Source organism: Semicossyphus pulcher, unplaced genomic scaffold, assembly GCF_022749685.1.
Source record: "Semicossyphus pulcher isolate SPU_LCO1_2020_fin unplaced genomic scaffold, fSemPul1.0.p SCAF_22, whole genome shotgun sequence".
NCBI lineage: Eukaryota > Metazoa > Chordata > Actinopteri > Labriformes > Labridae > Semicossyphus > Semicossyphus pulcher.
The window spans coordinates 21,435,437-21,455,788 of NW_027211696.1; the positions used below are offsets into that span (position 1 = coordinate 21,435,437).

Genomic DNA, 20,352 nt, shown 5'->3' on the forward strand with positions numbered 1-20,352 from the left:
GTTTCTTTTGATCTTCATCTTTTCCATTACTTCAGGATTATTTCAGATTCTATTCTATAATAAAAATGCCAGGCTTACAGGAAGTCAGGCAGGTTTGAGACGCACGTTTGGGCCTGAACATGAGGTTCAAAGAGAAAGAGTAAAACATAGACTATCACCCGATTTACTCCTCAAATGTTAAATCTTAAAGTGATACTCAAACCAGTAAAGTGCTTAGATACGAGGCATGTGAATGGGTGGATTCAGTTGTTCACCACTCCTCCTCATCCACATGATTTTAACACAAATACATCTTAACTTCAAACTGGTCACGTGTGCAGTGCTCATGTTCACCACAACACACACTGTATGGGTTGTGCTGCTGCAGTAAAGGGCAAATCAAATGTTGCATTAACAAGTTTAAAGTCTGCGACGATTGGCTGAAAGAAAAACCATTGATAGTATTTTTTTTATCTGGGTACAAAAAGGATCAAATGCAGGCATTGTTTGACTGGAGCTTCCTGCTGGGTTATTTCCATCCTAGTTTCCTTTCGTTTCATCACATCTGAAAATCAATTTGCATCCAGGAAACACACTCAGTTCATTTTAATGACTTCAGTATCATGTGGTAACGCAGCTGAGGAAACTCTGCTCTGTGGTGTGTTCAAGGACAATCTGAAACGTAATCTTTGAGAAGTGTGAGCTACTTGATCAGGAGAACATCTGAGAACTTGAAAGTCTCAGGTGTCCTACAACGAGAGGAGCTTTAGGTATCTCTCTTCTTCATCTAGAATCAGTTTGATCTCATGGAGAGAAAGTGAAGCAGTGGTGTGTGATGGTTTGACTTCCTCTTACCCTCACACGTGTCGTCCCCTTCAGACATCAGCTCGTCGTCAGAGCAGATGTTCAACACGTTCACCAGCATCTCCGTCACTGTGAGCAAACACAACAACACACCAGCGTCACCTGCAGCTCAACTACAGGCTTCACCTGACACAAATAACGACAAGCCTTAATAAATTAATAAATGATTCATCTGTGTGACTGGTTAAAGATTTGTTGAGAAAGGATGCGATTTAAAGACGTCACTCGTTACGTTTTATGTTTCATAGACCAAAAAAAAAGTGATATTTTTGGCAAATAAATCAATAATAAAAATGATTTATTTATTTGTATTAATGTGCACAGTCCCTAAATAAACAAATACATTGATTAAAATTGTCAGAGCTTGGTGGTTTAAATCAGAATCACATTATTATCAATCAATTATCAATCGTCAGTCTCTAATCAATTAAAGCTGTGTTTCAATTCAGATGCAAAAACTATAAACGTGTTAATTACAAAAGATTCAAGCCATTTAATGTGCAGCCAGTTATGGAAAACAATCACTGAGCGTTCAAATGATCTGATCTGTATCAGGAAACAGTCAATCTAATTATGTAACAATTATACAAATCAAGACTCTGATACTGAAGCTATGTCACATGATACATCACTCCCATCTGTGTCACTGGACAGATTCTTAAGGTCTCTTTAAAAAGCTGGAGAAGTTAAAAAATGTACGACAGTGTGGATGAAACAGCGATTAAGTCGCTTTCTTCAAAGTCACCAGACTCCATTGACAAAAAGCGTAAATTTAATTGCAGAACACAGGAGCTGCTGCTCTACTGCTGCTGCTCTACTGCTGCATCGATACGTTAGCTTTTTGTGTTATTGTGTGTAACACAAATATTGTGTTGGACCTGAACTGACAATTTATAACACAAAACTCACACAATACCACAAACAAACTAACTGATCACAGACCTGTACCTCCTGTGGTCTGTGAAGTAAAATCAGTGTTTTTATGAATGGAGTCTGGTGTGTGTGCAGAGAGCGATGTAACGTCTGTGTGTGGTTAAAACAATCATCTTCCTCTGTAACAAAAAGGTCTATCTCTGTAGGGATCCTTTCTGTCATGTTGTCACACACTTAGAAGAACAATCTGAGCCTGTCAGTGGAAACAACAAGAGGTGACAGCAGCCTCACCTTTCTCTCCGACGAAGGGCAGGGACCAGGTGAAGACGTCCATGAAGTTGGGCAGCCAGTAGGGGTGAGGGGAGCAGTTAAACTGCCGGATGTTCATCACATTATTCTCATATTTCAGCACCGCCGCTGAACACAAAACACACACACACACACACATTAACATTTTGTACTTCATCAGGCACTTCCTGTCTCCTGTTGCCAGGGCTTCAAGGTTTCTATCCTGTTGCCATGGTTACCCTCCTTCACTTCTCTTACCTTTGTTATTGTACACATCCAGGTAGTTAGGAGCAGAGAAGATTGTGATTAAAGAAGGGAAGCCTGTCGTCTGACTTTTCCTGTACATTCGATACCTGACGGAGAAGACGACATTATACAAACGATAAAGTTAAAGTAAAGAAACATTTGTACACATTGGCCAAATAAGCAGCCTGCGCTTCCTCCCTCAGTTTGCACGACGTTGATCGGAGCAGCACTTAAATTTGTGTTTGTATCAGTGATCCTGGATGACAACAAAGATCTTCTCCTCTACAGATGGCACACACTGAACCCTCTGACCCTCCACTCTGTTGCTTTTTTGTCGACAGGTTTTGTGAACACACTGCGTCCTCAGTTTGCAAATTAATTTGTATAAACACTCACTCTGACTCGCTGGTCAATCCCACAATGCCTTGCAAATCATGTCCAACAGAAATTTGTTTAATGGGAACAAACTTCCCCTTTAGAAGCAGAGTAAAAGAGCCTTTTTAGTTTGGGATGAGAATTATTATTAATATATTATTAATCTTTATTTTAATAACAGTTATAACTTCTTATCTTATTCCATTTAACTTCAATACCTTAAAAAGATGTGTGTTTATCCTTTTCTTGTATGTTTTTATTACCTATGTTCTTGTATCATGTACGGTCTTTATTTCTGGAATCTGCTTTATAACCGACTACATTAGTGAAAACACATTATCAATATTATATTAGTTTTGCTCTGTGCCAACAGGTGCATCACTCACCCTGCATCCTGGGCTTCATGTGCTCGTATTACAGACAACAGGTTATTGTTCATCAGGAAGTCACAGACTGCCGGGTAACTGCAGGGAGAAATAAAAAACACCAGTTACAACACAAACATCAGGAGACGATGAAGGAGCCGCTTGTTTCTTTAGAGTGTGAGATGCCAGTTTGGCAAACAAACACTGATCTGCTTCACTGAGCGACTGTTTCATGTTTCTCCAAATGTTGGTCCAAGATGGCGGCTCATCCTGCAATCCTCCCCCAGCTCGGCTGTCTGCAGTCACCTTGGTTTCCATGACAGTAAAGAAGAGCGCGAGTATAACAAGAGATGCTTAAAAGTGCTAAAATTAGAGATCAATTAAGGTCAAGGCTCTTACGGAGGAGGAGGTGTGGGAGTTTCTCTCTGATCTTTACAGAAACGACTGCAGAAAATTACAAACCAAAGCTCTTAGAGGCGTTTAGTACAAAACACTGCAGTGTCTGTTATGTCACCATGTTCATCTTGGCAGCCTCTTCCTCTCCTCAGACATGTTACAATAAAAAGGGACTAAACACACCTGACTGTCCGCCTGGAAAAGTGTGGCCCCGAGGGCTGCAACACTTTCACACCAGTGTTAATCATGAAGTCAGGTTGGAAGTAAAATCAGGCAGCTCTGAGTCTTGATTTTGACTGCAGTGATTTTTACCAGGTGAGCATTACTTTCGGTCTGACAACATGCACACTGTCACTTTAACGCATCAGTGAGTTGTCTTGATACCAGAATTTAAAACTGTGATACTCAATACCACGGCAACAAAAACATAGCGGCCCTAGGAACAAAAAATGAGACGGAATTATCCTGTCTTTAACTTCCCACCTGTCAGTAACGTTTGCCTCTTTATGAGACGAGAAAGGGACGTCACCAAACGTCTTCATGTGTCGTTCTGTGACTGAGAACAGTCCGCTGTGTCGTTGCTGGATCAGAGCTGCAGGTGTGACGGAGGGCGGAGCAGACAGACACGCAGTCGACTTTATTTCAGTTGACTTTATCATGCCTGCTCTTATTGTCGTGGCCAAAAACTGCCACACCGCAGACATCGTGCTCCCTTCTTCACGCTTGATGGAAGAGGCGTTGTACAAAAGGTCACGTGTCTGATCACTCACGTTTCTGAGCGCACCTGAATGCAGCATCCCCCAAAACACGGCAGTGAGGGAGACATGCCCGGACGCGTTTACTGCACCTACTACAGAGACATCAGTGATCGCAGACGGACTCTTTTTATCGTGTGTGCGTCCATGAACATGTGAGCGAGTTTTCGCTCTGATGTTTATGTTACTCTCTGTTAGCGTCGGCTTTGGCTGCGAGTGTATTTTCAGCGTGTTTGATGTTAAGTTGGTAAAATGTCGAGCTAACTGAGTTTCTGAGACTTTTTAATCTTCATTTGTACATTGTTGATAACTTTGTGTAGGCAGTGCGAGCACACTCATGCTGAGTTAATGTCGTAGCATTACATCAAGCTATTTCAGGGAGTCATCGAGCATTTAGGCAGAATTAAAGCGTTGTTTTATCTGTGGATAATATCGGCAGAAAGTCGTGTATCTGCGGATGCCGATAACGTGCTGATAATATCGCGCATCCCTACTGAAAACCAGAAACTACCTGCAGGTGCTTTCAGGCTGTGTTGGTGCTGAGCAGTGATGGGTGGGACTGAACCAACCACATAAGTCTAACCCTGACAGCAGTCTGTGTTCACTAACAGATTCATCAGGGCTACAGGGATGCTGTGTCATTTCTCAGTGAGTCATTTAAACGTCCAGCTACTAAAACAAACTCCTGCAGGATAAAAGAGGCTTTAGAGCAGCAGCTGCTCCCCTCCCTGTGACCTCCATGTGGTGTCAACATGGCAGATTCAGTACAAATATTAAGACAGGCCAGAGAATGCTAATATTTATTTTCTGTATCAGTCTGACAGCGGATTTAACCAGCGGTCACTTATCCAGAGATAAGCCATTGTTTGTAAAAGCTTTAATCAGCTCAGATTAGCGAGCAAGCAGCTTTTTGTCTTTTTTTAAATGTGAAATGTTTCCAGCAGCAGACGGATGAAGTCCAGCAGCGAGTCCTACCTGTAGAAATAAGAGCAGCCTCTCACACTGTTGTGGCAGAAGTGTTCCTGGGTCTTCTCTGAGCCGTAGTCCTCGCCCGGGTCCGACCACAGCAGGTCGCACATCGGCCCGAAGGCAGGAGGCTCCTTGAACCGGTCCAGCTGTGCACAAACACACGCAGTTTAAACTCATGAGACATCTAATTAAACAAATATCTTCACATCAGAATTTTGCTTTCTGCAGCTTTCAAATGGCATCAGCCGTCATTTGTGTCTAACCCACACATGTCAGAGTCCTGCTTGTGTCTGAATGTTTATGCATCATACAGACGGTTCAGTAAAGGAAGAAAACAAACCAATCCCTGTCATTTTTGATGTTTGAAAAATAAGATCTTTGTTGTGTCTCTTTGCACACTCACAATCTGTGTGATGCATCCTGTCAGTGTGAGACAGATGTGGAGGGTAAATCACCGACAGCTGGCAGACAGAGCTCTGTGGATCTCCAGTTTAACTTTGAATCATCACAGCCCGGGCGGCAACTCAGTTATTTTAAGGGATGCACGATTACATTTGCACATCATCGAATCAGCTACTAAAGGCTCTAAAATTAAATATTGACTTTTATCAGCTCCATGACAGGCCGGTACGATGATGCTTTTAAATGTGAGCTCTGTATTTTATGTCTGCATCTGTCGGTGGGCATCATGACAGGACGAGACATAATAATGTGTTTCTGCATTTATGTGGATAAAATCGAGCACGTATTGGCATCGGCAGTCGGCACAATGTGTTGGGTAATGTCAGCGTGTGAGGTACAATCAAATATCTAATATTGACTTCTTCAAATTTCTCCTTTTGTCCAACCAGCAGTTCGAACCCAAAGACTCTTTTTTAACTGTCAAAAAGCAGCAAACCATCACTTTCAAGAGGCTGGAAGCAGCAAATGTTTGACACCTTGAGTTTAAGAAAAGTGTTGAGTTATCGTTAAATTGACTTTCAGTTTCAGCTGTTTGCATGTCGTTCATCTTACAACACTCAGACCTTCAGGATTCAGAGTGAGAAGCTAGTCTTAGCTCCACAGCTTCAGTCAGTACTGTTTATTGATTAAATAATAATTATGTTAGAAAAACGCCTTTTTTTTTTACCTTCCGTATGTCGTCCAGGCAGGTGACCTCGGGGCTCAGACCTCCGTGCACGCAGAGGAACTGCTGGTTGAGGAGAGCAGCCAGCGGCAGGCAGTCAAACGCATCCATACAGGCGTCATACACACGCTCAGAGTACTTTATTTTACCTGCACAGGACACACACACACACAGATCAGATCATAATATCCACATCGCTGTGTGAGGGGGGCTTTTGATGACAGGCCCGGCAGGACTTACACTCCTGTTTGAAGGTGAAGTACTCTGTGAGATGCCGGCACTCGTGGTTGCCTCTGAGCAGGAAGAGGGTGTTGGGGTGGTTGATCTTCAGAGCCCACAGGTAGAGTACACACTGCAGGAACACACACACACACACACACACACACACACACACACACACACACACACACACACACACACACACACACACACACACACACACACACACACACACACACACACACACACACACACACACACACACACACACACACACACACACACACACACGGGGGATGAGCAGGTTATTCCTGTATCATCAGTCTGCAACAAATAACCAAGACGATCAGGCGAGAAGAACACAACATAAAGATTAGTCTGACGTTGACTGTGCAGACACTTTCACACAACGCCTCCGGTCTCACATCATAACACTCACTGAGAGCATCCTGAAGCCTCTGATAAGGTTTGTTTCTACCTGATTTAAATACCAGGACACCTGTGCAGATGATTCTGAAGTAAAGACAAGGTGACAGATGACAATGAAGGAATCCTAAAAGCTGCTTCTGCTGACGTCCTGTGACAGCTGAGAAGTATCGGAGGGACACTGATTCACAGCCTGCTTATAATGATCAGGTCCACATTAAACTTGTGTCACATTAGACACCTTAAGTGTATTTGACAAGCAGCAGCCGACAGTCCTGAGCTCCATTCTGAGCTAGTTCTTCCTTTCCTCCTTCGATAGCCAATCAGCATCATTTTTAGATCCGTGCACAAAGATGCTGCGTGCTGACTGGCTCACTGAAACCATCAAACTTGCCTGTTCCTTATGAGTTTGAAGTCTCTTAATATCCTGCCTCTGCGTCTAAACTTCTCGACGTGCGTTTGTTCTCATTAAGGAGCTCCTGCACGACTTCCAAACAAACCCACTCTCTTCAGCTGTCAGTCATTCTCTCTGTGTTTTTGTGCTGCATCGAACCACCTGTTAAATTTCAGCTTTTTATTTTATGGAGGCGTCGAACAGGAGCCGGATCTGACCAGCTGTTCATCCAGAACCCAACAGGCTTCATCACAGAGGAGGGATTCAGCATGACATCACTGCAGAAATGCTGCAGTGTTACCGGTCAGTGTGGAGATGTTGTCTTTGTGTGGGAAATCTTTTGTGCAATCTGAAGACAGAAATCTGAGTATTCAAACCGAGTCAGGAGCAGGTTTCAGACTCAAGATGTTGAAAAGGTGTAAAAGTGTCTGTTTGTTGAAGGAACCACAAACTGCAGCTCGCTGTGTGTGCTCCATGTTGAGGTGAACAGAAGAAAACGGTTCTTCAGCAGCATTAAAACGTCCCCCTAGGCTACATCACCACTGAGACATGATTGTTTATCCACCCTCTACACGGGGCCTTACTGCAGAAATGTGTATGAGGGGATCTGGTGTCTGAACGTCTGAAAATCAAGTGAAGAAAGTGAAACTAACGCATGCTTTAACGTCCCTGTTTGAACACGTCAGTCAGGAAAAACTAGTCTTGTGCAGGCTGCATGTTAGAGTGTTGTAGCCTGTGCTGATGTCGTCGACGTGCAGCAGCCTGTCTCTCTCTCTCGTTTAAATTCTGCGCACCACAGTGCACTTTGATGTATAACTAACTCTGGCTCCCGTAGTCTTCTCTGTTCTCTTTATGAAATCTAGGCAGACAGCTTCATTAGTACATTTTTGTGTACAGGGTCATGCTGGGTAAACTGCCTTCATACTTATATAATCTTCTTATCCAGACCTCCAGCAGTCTGAAGCTATGTGCAGGACCGTGTGAGAAGTCTCTGTACCTGCTGCTGCCTCATCTGAGCAGCTATTAGTCAGCTTGTGTTTGATGTCTGTTTTTATTCATTTAAAATGCAACCGGTGTGCCGTCTGGGCCAGGGCTGCCTCTGTACATACATTTCATTCTCAGATAACTTTCTTAATGAATGACTTTATGAATACATTTAATAAATGACTTACACCTAGCATCCACACTACTCCTCCGTTTTAGAGCCACCTTTAACCATGCCTCCCTCAGACAAAGATTTAAAACTAAAGACGACTTCCTGTTCAATAAAAAAGATGAAATTAAAAGAAATTGAGACTTTTAGAAAAAGCTGCTGACCAGGTTTTATTTTGAAAACTCTGGCATCATGTTTCAGTGTGTGAGCAGAAATGGAGACTTTAAAAACGGTGACACAAACATGAGCGTTCACTTCCTGGTTGGACCACGTCAGGTCAAGTTACAGTTGGTCCATACAAATAAATCTCCAACAACCAACCACTGAGTAGAGCAGACAGTCTGCTTCCTGTTTACACCAGCGCGCTCTGACCAGTATACCCGAGTGGTCATGTGATCTGTGTTTTAAGGACGATGGTCATTTCTGAAAGGCTGATTTGGAGGGATCATGTTTTAGATAAAACAAGCACCAACTGCCAAAGACACCTGCCGCCTGGTGGATAGGTTCTTCTTTCACTAATAAATATCACTTTCATAAAGCGATTCTGAGATTAAGAATCGTCGTGATTAAGTTACATGATATATTCTGTAAGTACGGCTCCGTGTTTACCGTTTTAAAATGTCCTTCACAGGTTAACGTAGTTGTAGAAAAAGATACAGAGTGGCTGGTTGAAACGCGACCTGTGACGGATGCAGGTGAGGAAAAGGTTCATTCAGACTGAAAACTTCTGCAGCATTAAAAGATACAGAGAGTCGAGTGAGGCTTTGAAAACGACTCCTGAACGCAGCGCGAGTCGCAGCTGACAGAGGTGAAGGGAGACATTAAGAAACCTGAACGAGAACACATCATCAGTCACAGGTCAGACGGTAACACAGGTCTGTGTATCCTGGAGTGGAACACGTGGCTGTGACACACAGCGCTCAGGTAGTCCAAGTCGTGTGCAGATAAATGACTTCTATATTAATCTGGTTCAATGGAGCGTCTGCTGCTCCAAAATGTGTCTGACCCTGATTCTGTCTGTGACTTTGAGACGGGATGAGTTTCTCTCTCTGTGGTCCGGACCGGAGAAAGTGTTCCAGGATGTCCACTAATCCTCACACCAAGCCTGACAGCAGCTCATAAAGACGTCATGCTATCCACAGATACACACACTGCCTCCAGAAACACACCCAGTCCTTCCCTGTGATTGTTTTGGAAACGAGGCACAGAGCGCGGCTGGAGGCGTGTGTGTGCGTGTACACTTGTGTTTGTCTTAGTGTGTGTGTGTGTGTGTGTGTGTGTGTGTGTGTGTGTGTGTGTGTGTGTGTGTGTGTGTGTGTGGGTGGGGCTCTGAGTGTGGCAGTCAGGAGGCAGCAGACAGTGTGCCTTTCATTTCCTACGACTATTTAAAGACGCTGTGCTAAGCCGTGCTCCAAATGTCAGAAACACAAACATGTGAGCGCGAGCCGGTCTCATACCTCGATGCTGAAGTACCCTCGGTCCACGTAGTCGCCCAGGAACAGGTAACGGGTGCTGCTGGGGGATCCGCCCACCTCGAACAGCTTCATCAGGTCAAAGAACTGTCCGTGGACGTCTCCACACACTGCAAACACAAATAAGATCTATAGTTTCATGTGTACAAAGGCTCAGTAACTTAAAAAGCTGATCACTGCAGATTTGATCAAACACAAACACGACGCCTGACCGAGATCACGCTGCACTTCATTCCATCATTTAAATTAAGTGTTTGGGCGTTTGGTCAATGCAGCGATAGAGGAAATATCGAGCACACACTGACGCAGTTAAACGCCACATTCTGCCTGAACAACAGACTGCTAACTGCTAATGCTAACGCTCGTGTACCTCTGTGTACAAGACAGCAGAAAAAAGTAGTGCAGAGATTCCAAGAGCTGAATCAGGCGGCTCAGTGATACATGTCAGGGTTTGAAATAACAAGTAGCTTCTTCATTTAGCTTTTGGTCTCTAACTGATGTTTTATAAAAGTCTATAAAACGTTGCTCTCAAATTGATACGCACATTTTAATCAGAGCACGAGCTGCACATATAAAGTCTCAATTTGTCCAAAGCTATAAAACATTTCATTTACCAGCAAACAGTCACTTATTAGAAGCTGGAACTCATGAATTTTAATTAAAATAGTAACTAGAATATTCTGCAGCTGGTGATCATTTTCATGAGCAATAAATCCAACAAATTATGTCCAACATGAATTGATCGTTTGGTAGATATGATGACGTCTTCAAAAGTCTAGTTTTGTCTGCACAACACTCACACAAGTTGTTTAATAATACTAAATAATAATAATAATAAAACTAATATTCAATAATCAAAGTAGTTGCAGACAAGTCTTCTGTAGATTGACACAGTTTTTGATCAACATCTCGTTTGTTTCGGCCTCAAGTCGACACATGGACAAGAAGGACGCTGCCCTCTAAATGTTCATTAGGATGGTTATTTGACTGATCAGCAGAGATGCAGGAAGCAGACAAAGGAGCTGAAAATATGGAAACAATAAGTGAGGAAGGACAGAGCAGAAGGAGATAAAAATAGTCGGAGGGCACGAGGGTGGAGGGGTGGATACCTAAGCTAAGCCACATGTCAGGGAGGGCAGCTGTAGAAATAGACTGCTGCACACGCCCCGTCTTTGTCTCACTTCAACTGACTTCACATCATCTGCGTCCCTGATACGCTGAGATAAAGGTATCAGAGTCAGAGGCTTACCTGTGATGGGAGCTTCCACCTCCAGCATGCATTTCTCCTGGCGGAGGATGCCGGCTCCCTCGTTGATGATCCTCAGAGCCGCCTCCTCCTCCAGCCGACCCTCCTTCACCAGATGGGCCTTCAGCTGCTCCACGCTGGGCCTCCCATCCACGTACAGGTCTTTGACCGTCAGGCGAGTACCGGGAGGATATGGCACCGCTAAAAACACAGACAGGACAGAGACAGACGGGTCAAACACGGACGACAGACACACTGAAACTTTCACTGTTAGGACAGAGGAGCTGCACCAACTAAAGTTTCTCTCTGCAGCACATAACTGATCCTGGTTCAGTTAGTTTCCACTTTAGACACGACTACAGAAGGTAAACAACGGCGTAGGGCTGCAGCCAAGAGGTATTATCTTTATGCATTTATCTCAGTCCCATGTGACGTCTTCAAAAGTCTTGTTATGTCTGACCAGCACTTCTAAACTCAAAGAGATTCTGTTGGCCGAGAGAGAAACAGAAAGTGAAATCTGGGACACGAGAAGCTGTCAGCAGACTTTTACCGTTTTAGTTTGTCAGTTTAGATTATTTAAAAAGCAAACAAACAACCCGCAGCAGATAGACACCAATCAATGAACCTACAATGTGAAGAAGGAAGACCTCTGTCGATTAAGCTTTTTATTTTAGAACTATTAAACGTATGCAAAGAACGATGTTCCATGGCCGCCTGCAAGTGGTTCAAAGTCACAAGAAAGTGGAAAAAGTCAACTCAGATGTTTTCATCTTTTGGAGACGAACAACTGATGGAGTAAATAATGAGCAAAATAATCCTCATGCAGGATTCTTAGTAGTTCAATAAAGTGCATTTCAGTCTCCACAGCCCGCTCATCGACTCTCCTGGCTCTCTGCAGACTTGGTGTGATGTAATAAATGTGTGTTTGACTGTGAGACAGCTGGCATCAGTCCATATTGATTTTAAACTCCTCTATTACTGATCCATGGCCCTCCACCTCTGCAGTCGTCAGTGATATTTCCAGAGCTCCACTGAAGGCTTATTGTTTTTCTGTTATTCTGCAGTCAGATCAGTAACACAGATTCCTCCTGAAGACGGTGACGGCATGTCGAGGCTCGACCTGAGCACAAAGGAAAACAGTTTGGCAGCGCGAAGCAGGCCCTGGAGGAAATACCAAACAGCTTAATGCCTGGAAAACACCTTCATCTCACAGGGAGGACGAGCGGAGGAGGACTTTGTGTTAACGTCCTCAGAAACTGCACCAGTTGAGGAGGAGACATATTTTTCCACATAAACGTTCAGTCGGATCCAAATCCTGCGTCGTTTGTTCGGCATGACGTCACAGAAAACTGAGAGGATTTGAAGAAACGGGAGTTTGACGTTGATATTTTAAATCTTCCAATCAGCCATCGTCTGAACAACCATCTGCAAATGTCCATACACCATATCAACACAGGTGTGTGCAGCCATGCAGGGGGCGGGGCTGTCCCCACTCCACTAACGTCACTTTGAGGGAATGCAATTATGGAAGAACAATACAAAATCTAGGATTTGGGTATAATTCATTTTAAATCAGATGCAATCTGCAACAAGTAGCACCGGAAATAAGCAATTTGCAGTCTTTTCAAATGCAATTATGAAAGAACAGTTTTTCTCCTTTATTGGGGATTTGAAGTTTTAAAGCAGATACAACCGGCAACACAAAGGCCCTAAAAGAAGCAATTTACTGTCTTTTTAAATGTTTAATTCCTGCAAAAGATGAAGGACGCCTCCGCTCACAGCCTCCAACTGAATAACAAGCTGGTGATAAAAGTGATCTTTATAATCAGATATCTGAATATGAATGTAGAGTCTGTAAGAGAGGGATGCTGGGTTCCTTTTGAAGAACATTTGTCGTCCCAGCTGTATTGACTCGTCCTTGTTTCAGCTTTTTGAATATGTGCATATGAGAGCGGGTAACAATCCTGTTGTAATGTCTTCTCTCAGGTGTAACTCCATTCTCACCTGTAAAGTTTCTGCTATGACTGTAAACTGTGGTTTCAGGTTTTATAAGGGCGGAGAGTTTTTTGGTTCATGTCTCAAATGTGATTTCTGCACCAGTCGATCAGACGTGTCCAAAGATATGTCTTCATGATGATCTAATCGCCGGCCTGTTTGGTGAAAGCCTTCTCAGAACCACAAGAACATGCAGAATGAGGCACAGCTTCAGCTGACAGTCCCTGTTCACACACGCCTTGAATTGTGCTTCTCAGGTTAATTATTCACTGAGATAATCTTTCCATTAGGCTCACAATTAAATTAGTAAAATACAATTACAGATCTGGACCCCACAAAGGATTGTATGCAGCAGATATGAGTGTCCAATGTGCCGTCCCTGGATTTGAGTTTGGGAAGAACACCTGTAGCTTCTCCCACATGATGTACTGAAGTCTTACATTTCCCCTTTTCAGCCACACGTCTGAGGTCACTTTGTTGTCAGACACATCCACAGACCATGTTTGTGTCCCCTCTGATGGTCATTCTGTGTTTGTCAGCTCTAATATTGACCACACTGCTCCACTGTTCCTGCTGATGTTTGCTGGTTATCCATCCAGAGAGCAGAGAGCAGCAGGAACAGAAACAAAGCAGGTGTCTGTCTGATACGCTCGCTGTTTTGCTTATATTTGACTGGCTGCTGGCCACTGGGGCTACGGTGGCCCGCAGGGACAAGGTTCCACAAAAAGCAAAAACCACTTGTATCATTTGGATCATCTGTAAAAGTCGCAGGACAATCTAAAGAAACTATCTGCTATAAATATTTTATTTACTTTCCCGGTTTGACGCAGATGTTACTGAAGCTTAAATTTACACCGAGGAGAGTTTCAGTGCCGCTATTATAAAAAGTTTCTCTCTTCTGTCTCGTTGATTATTTGAATACCACTTCCTACAGTGGTCTGAGCCGCTTCGTTTCACACCTCTGCTTTTGTTCCCCTCTCTTCACAAACGAGCGCTGGCACCTAATAATCACGCAGATCATCTGGTCTGATCAGCAGAGTGTGAGCTCGTCTGGTTTCCTCTGCTGGTGACAAACTGAGCCGGTGATGAACCAGTTCACGAGCGCTCACATGATTGGCTGATATGTGCGACCTGGTTTTCTTTCACTCACTTAACTAGACCAGTGGGCCGGGAGAGTGAGCGTCTTCTGAAATACTTTCTGTACATGAGGAGGGACGGGTACGAGTGTAAGAGGTTACAGTGATCCCACCTGAGAACACTGTAACTACTGCGATACACCTTCACTTGATAAGAAACACACATACCACTACTTTTAGGTACAGACCGTACCACAACAGCTCCTCTTCACTTCAGTTCAACTGCACTTCTTTACTGCACGCTTTACTGCACCCTGTTGCGTTTCCTTACTGCACCCCGTCACAATTCTTCACTGCATCGAGTCGTGTTCCTTCACTGCATCAAGTCGTGTTCCTTCACTGCATCGAGTCGTGTTCCTTCACTGCATCGAGTCGTGTTCCTTCACTGCATCGAGTCGTGTTCCTTCACTGCATCGAGTCGTGTTCCTTCACTGCATCGAGTCGTGTTTCTTCACTGCATCGAGTCGTGTTTCTTCACTGCATCGAGTCGTGTTCCTTCACTGCATCGAGTCGTGTTCCTTCACTGCATCGAGTCGTGTTCCTTCACTGCATCGAGTCGTGTTTCTTCACTGCATCGAGTCGTGTTCCTTCACTGCATCGAGTCGTGTTCCTTCACTGCATCGAGTCGTGTTCCTTCATTGCATCGAGTCGTGTTCCTTCACTGCATCGAGTCGTGTTCCTTCACTGCATCGAGTCGTGTTCCTTCACTGCATCGAGTCGTGTTCCTTCACTGCATCGAGTCGTGTTTCTTCACTGCATCGAGTCGTGTTCCTTCACTGCATCGAGTCGTGTTTCTTCACTGCATCGAGTCGTGTTTCTTCACTGCATCGAGTCGTGTTCCTTCACTGCATCGAGTCGTGTTTCTTCACTGCATCGAGTCGTGTTTCTTCACTGCATCGAGTCGTGTTCCTTCACTGCATCGAGTCGTGTTCCTTCACTGCATCGAGTCGTGTTCCTTCACTGCATCGAGTCGTGTTCCTTCACTGCATCGAGTCGTGTTTCTTCACTGCATCGAGTCGTGTTCCTTCACTGCATCGAGTCGTGTTTCTTCACTGCATCGAGTCGTGTTCCTTCATTGCATCGAGTCGTGTTCCTTCACTGCATCGAGTCGTGTTTCTTCACTGCATCGAGTCGTGTTCCTTCACTGCATCGAGTCGTGTTTCTTCACTGCATCGAGTCGTGTTCCTTCACTGCATCGAGTCGTGTTCCTTCACTGCATCTAGTCATTATTCCACACTCGCACTGTGCTTCTTTGCTGCACCTAGTCGCATTTGATTCTGCACCTTGTCGCGTTTCTTTAGTGCACCCTGTTTCTCTCTTGCAGTCCTGCTGCATTTCTTCAGTGCACTCTCACGCCAGCACTCTAAGAGAGGCTTTAAAAGTGGACGTTGTTGTGTAATGAGTCAGGAAAGGGAGAAAACTTTAGAGCGAACATCAGCCTACTGTGTTAACATGTTAACCCTGAGGCTGGCTGACTCTATGAAGGACCAGGACCGGGGCCCAGGGCAGAGCTCCATGCTGGGGCCCAGGACAGGCCCCTGAGCCTGCTGCGTCCTCAGGTCCAGCTCCATCAATCATGAATGAGGACAGAATCATTACACATGCCGGACGGCGCAGAGGACCGGACTGATTCGATTACCATCGGTAACTAAGCCAAAAGGCCAGAGCAGCCAGAGCAGATCCATCGGTGGGTATACACACACACACACACACACACACACACACACAATCCACCCACACATTACACACCCACACAGCCCATTGACCAGGTTCAACAGGATGCTGTGAGCTGCTGCAGCCTTTCTCAGAAAAGGGCATCAATGATAACACGGAGCATCAGCAGGGCCGTCTAACCTGAAATAATCAGCCAACCTTTAATGTTCAGTCGTATCTTAAAAGCTATCTTTATTGTTCAGCTCTTACTGAATGTTTTGCATCTCTTCAGTATTTCATTTTAACACGAGCTGGTTTCTGTTTTCCAGAAAATAAGCAAACAACACCTGCAGATCTTGGAACCTGCAATGTGCAGTTCTTTCAGTTTGAAGATTATTTTCACAAGAGTTCTGCTGATTCTTTGATCCGACTGATCAAGAAAAACACAAAGGGCTGACGCTTTAAGGACTGATACATGTGTGTATGTGTGATTGTGTGTCGACTTCCTGATTGACCAGCTGTCTTAGGGCGGCAGGTTTAATGATGTGACGCTCTCCTGCAGCTTTACACTCCTAAGCCTTCCTAACACACTGAGCCAATCATACGCGGCTGATTATTCACCCAAACACACAACATTACATAACTAACACAACAACCTGCTGCTTAACTAAACACTCACACAACAGATTAGCTCGTATACAAGACACATTTTACACTGGAAAACTTCATTTGCAGTGTCACACAGGTGCTCAGTCAGTCTGCTGCATTATGGTGAAAATCATCACAATTATATGTCATTTACAACATCCTTTGAGTCGCAGCAGCTCCAGAGTGAAGCAGACTGAAGCATGAACACAGGGAGGAGACGAAGAGAATGTAGTGTATGACCAGTTCATCATACAGGAGTGTTTAATGATGCAGCGCAGTGAGGACGCAGGCTACTCATACAGGTTACCAGAGTGTATAATGCAGATCTACTGATGCGCTGTCAGTGGGAGATAGACTCGTTTCTATGAGACAGCCATCACTCAGTTACATCAGGCTTTATGAGCAAAGGTTTGTGTTATTGGTGCGTCTCCTCTCTTTATAAGGAGGCGCTTAGATAACATTTGAAATGAAAGCTCCGTTTTACTGCGTTATCAACGTCTCTAACCAAATCACATCGATCTGTCCTACAGCTGCAGACACCTGGACAACAGGACGATCAGCACCTGGATAAAGTCAGTTCTCACAAACACCTTTATGTGTTTGAGGTAGTAAAGCTCCAACCAGCTACATCACAGCGCGGGACGCATCATAAAGAGAATAACAGAGTGAAGCTTCTTCTCGATACAATTACCTGTGCACCACACCTTCCATCTAGCATAGTACAAAAGAGTTCATATATTAGCTTAAACGTTTTTGTAAACTGGGGCAACCATATTTTCAATTTCCATATATTATATCCTTATAAAACGTGCAACTTCAATATTGATAATTCATCATTTTGATGAATTAAAAAGTAAAAAGGTTGAATTTAACAACTTTGTTCCTCAACAAGTTATGCCACCACTGCGCTTCTTCTTAGGTGTCATGTGTCAAAAGGTGCAACAGTCCAAAATACCTGTAAAATAATGGGCTGTCACTACTAGTGAGTTGTCAAAGCATTTGACAACTATCCCAGCCTGCAGATTCGCCTGATCTGCAGCTACATTTTATTTTTAAACCCTTTTGCTGCTGTTACATGTTTAGCATTGCACTGAAAAGAGGTCGGCCCATTAATACTATCGCATCCTCTCGTCATTGGCAGGACACTGAACATTTTTACTGACCACTCGTGTCTCAGAAGAACTATGGGATAGATTTAAATAACATTAATACCTCGGCAGTCTTAAGGTTAGAATTGCTTGAATAAACTATTATTTAGAATATAAAGAAACCCAAACTGCCATGGTGTCAGGTTACCTGAACTTTTACCTGCCACAGCCAACTTTTACCCTGTATTTGGCAGGTAGTAGCTGCACATTTCACTGCCTGCTGGTATTGATGAAGTAAAGCCAGTGACTTAGCTGTCATTTTCTCACCCCGGCTCAGCTAAAAGTGTTGTATAAATGGCTGAAACGTCCCAATTCTGCCACTCAGAGTTGTAGTAGAACAAATGGAAAAAAAGAGACACAGCCTGAGCAGCAACAATTCCTGAAGCACTACACCTTGTGTAATAAAATGAAGACACCTAGGTCTGCTTTAATAACTAATATCGTTTAAAAACATCCAGCTACAATCCTTACAAAAAGAGCACATTTAGAGACTGACAGGTGTTGATGAAGATGTACAAGTGAAAAAAACAGGGTTAATTACATGAAAAAGACTAAGAGGTGTTGACAGGGGAGGTGTGAATGTTCTGCAGTCACACCTGTATAATACACTTCCTGCTACCACATCTATCGCAACATGTGATCTTATCTTAACATGTTAGATGTTAAAGAAATGTTTGCAGAGGGAATAAAGCAGATATACTCATTGAGGTCACACAATCTGAGGGGTCACAGAATTTTGATGCAACACCAGTGTCACAAGATATCACAGTGACTGTTTTTTTAGCTGTTGTAACTAAATTTCCTCCAATGGGGAATCAATAAAGATTATCGTATCTGATCTCAAGAGCTCACAAAGACAGTCTGAAAATAGTTAGTACCAGAATAATTCATCCTAAACTTGGCAAGAGAGAGTCTGTTTGGTTTATTTTCATTATGGATTAATGTGATGATGATTTTCTTAATTGACTAACTAATCGTTTAGTCTAAAAAATGCCAAAAATATTTAGTTAGCAACGATATAAATCAGAACAATCTTAACATTTTAGGTGCTGAATCTTCAGGCTGTTTGATTTTTCAATCAATCGACTGATGATCCAAACAGTTGCATTAATCACTACTCGATTATTTTGTAATGGGTCTTATTAACCGTTTCTGGCATTAAAAACAAATGTATTCAGAAAGCAGCTGTTGAAACGGGAAAGGATGTCTCCCACGTACACACCTCCTCCTGCATTCAGTCACCAACACTGCAGAGCTGCATTTACATCCACGACCATTAAATGTCCCACACCACGACGTTAGCTGCCATATTTAATCTCTGTCCAACATGAAATAAAGAGTTTTTCGCTCATAAACAGGATCCAGGTGTGTGGGGCGTCGCACTAAGTTGCTCAGTGAACCTGAACAGTTCATAGCTGAATGTCAAATGCAGAGCTGACATCTGGCACTCCGGACAGCTAAGCTAAAAAGCTAACTCATTAGCATCGGCTGAATTGATTGACTTGCATAACGTGGCTTACTCTGTCCCTTGATGGGGACAGGCGGTAAAAGCTGCACGATTCACCGGGCTCGTTACAGAAAAGCTGGGTAAATTAACTGTTAGCGGGGCTGCTTGTCAACCAGCAGCCCGTGAAGCTGCCGTGATGTTAGCAAAGTAGCTCTGACAGCAGCCACCGCTAACTTCCTGCACCGAGAAGAACGATTTTTAGGATATAAATGTCACTTACCTTTAATAGGTCGTTCAATGGTGGAGAGTTTGTTTTGGTCTTTCGCCGACATCCTCCCTCCGTGTGGGCTGAGAGGTCGGAGAATTTGCTAAATTCCTAACTAAACTTGATAAATTCCTCACTAGCTAGCTAGCTAGCTGGGGTGAGCTAGCCGCGCTAGCTAGCTGTGTATCAGCGGCAGCGGAGCAGCAGCGCTTCTCTCCGCAGACAGGCACACCGAGGAGCCGAGCCAAACCGAGCAGGGCTAAAGTTAAATCTGACGGGGGAAGGGAAGAGGGGGGAGATCTCTTAGACTAACAAATTAACGCTTTTCCTCTCCGCTCTGCTCCGCGGTGCAGTGATGCCGAGCGGCTGTCAGGGTCCGTCAGATGAATCGACTGGTCCAGGAAACGGCCCGGGCGCCGCTGATGATGCGTTCAGGAACAGCGAGCAGTGCGTCAGATCATATCTCAACTTTATCCCTTTATTCTTGGACGAGCTGCATCTGTTACAGGCCGCTGGGCTCTGCTGTTCTGTCGTGATCCGATGTGTCGTCCAGACCCTCTGTCGGATTACAATAATCCGCCGCAAGCGGATTTCCTACAACATGGCTCAACGCGGGGGGCTGTGGGTAGTGTAGTATTAATGAGTTATTAATGCGTCGCGTTCACGGTCTGCTGAGCCGCACACACCTACTGAGTTTGCTCTAAAAACTACATAGTGTGCATGAATCGAACATATTAACATAAAAAAATCTAACATTGCGGTATTTTATAAATAATTAACTAAATCATGTTTAGTTTAGTTTTTTTCAAAACTTAACCGATAACGTAGCCATAGTACAGTTGTCTAGACAAATGTGGTGAAGACAAAACTCTGGTTGAAGATAATACATCAGTAGATGTATGTAGTTACTTTCT

At 43.9% G+C, this 20,352-nt stretch overlaps 1 protein-coding gene across 2 annotated transcripts in view; it reads right to left on the reverse strand.

Annotated features, from left to right (window-relative positions):
- ppp3ccb (protein phosphatase 3, catalytic subunit, gamma isozyme, b) overlaps window positions 1–20,031 on the reverse strand; it is a 28,972-nt gene extending 8,941 nt beyond the window's left edge. For both annotated transcript variants that reach the window (XM_069672983.1, XM_069672982.1), the window contains exons 1-10: window positions 19,454–20,031; window positions 11,150–11,347; window positions 9,886–10,010; window positions 6,477–6,588; window positions 6,240–6,385; window positions 5,117–5,256; window positions 3,012–3,089; window positions 2,263–2,357; window positions 2,008–2,133; window positions 835–912 (exon numbers count right to left, since the gene is read on the reverse strand). In XM_069672983.1, coding sequence (XP_069529084.1) covers window positions 835–912; window positions 2,008–2,133; window positions 2,263–2,357; window positions 3,012–3,089; window positions 5,117–5,256; window positions 6,240–6,385; window positions 6,477–6,588; window positions 9,886–10,010; window positions 11,150–11,347; window positions 19,454–19,505 — 1,150 coding nt within the window. In that variant the 5' untranslated portion in view covers window positions 19,506–20,031. The remainder of the gene's footprint in view (window positions 1–834; window positions 913–2,007; window positions 2,134–2,262; window positions 2,358–3,011; window positions 3,090–5,116; window positions 5,257–6,239; window positions 6,386–6,476; window positions 6,589–9,885; window positions 10,011–11,149; window positions 11,348–19,453) is intronic.
- Between the last annotated feature and the right edge of the window lie 321 nt (window positions 20,032–20,352).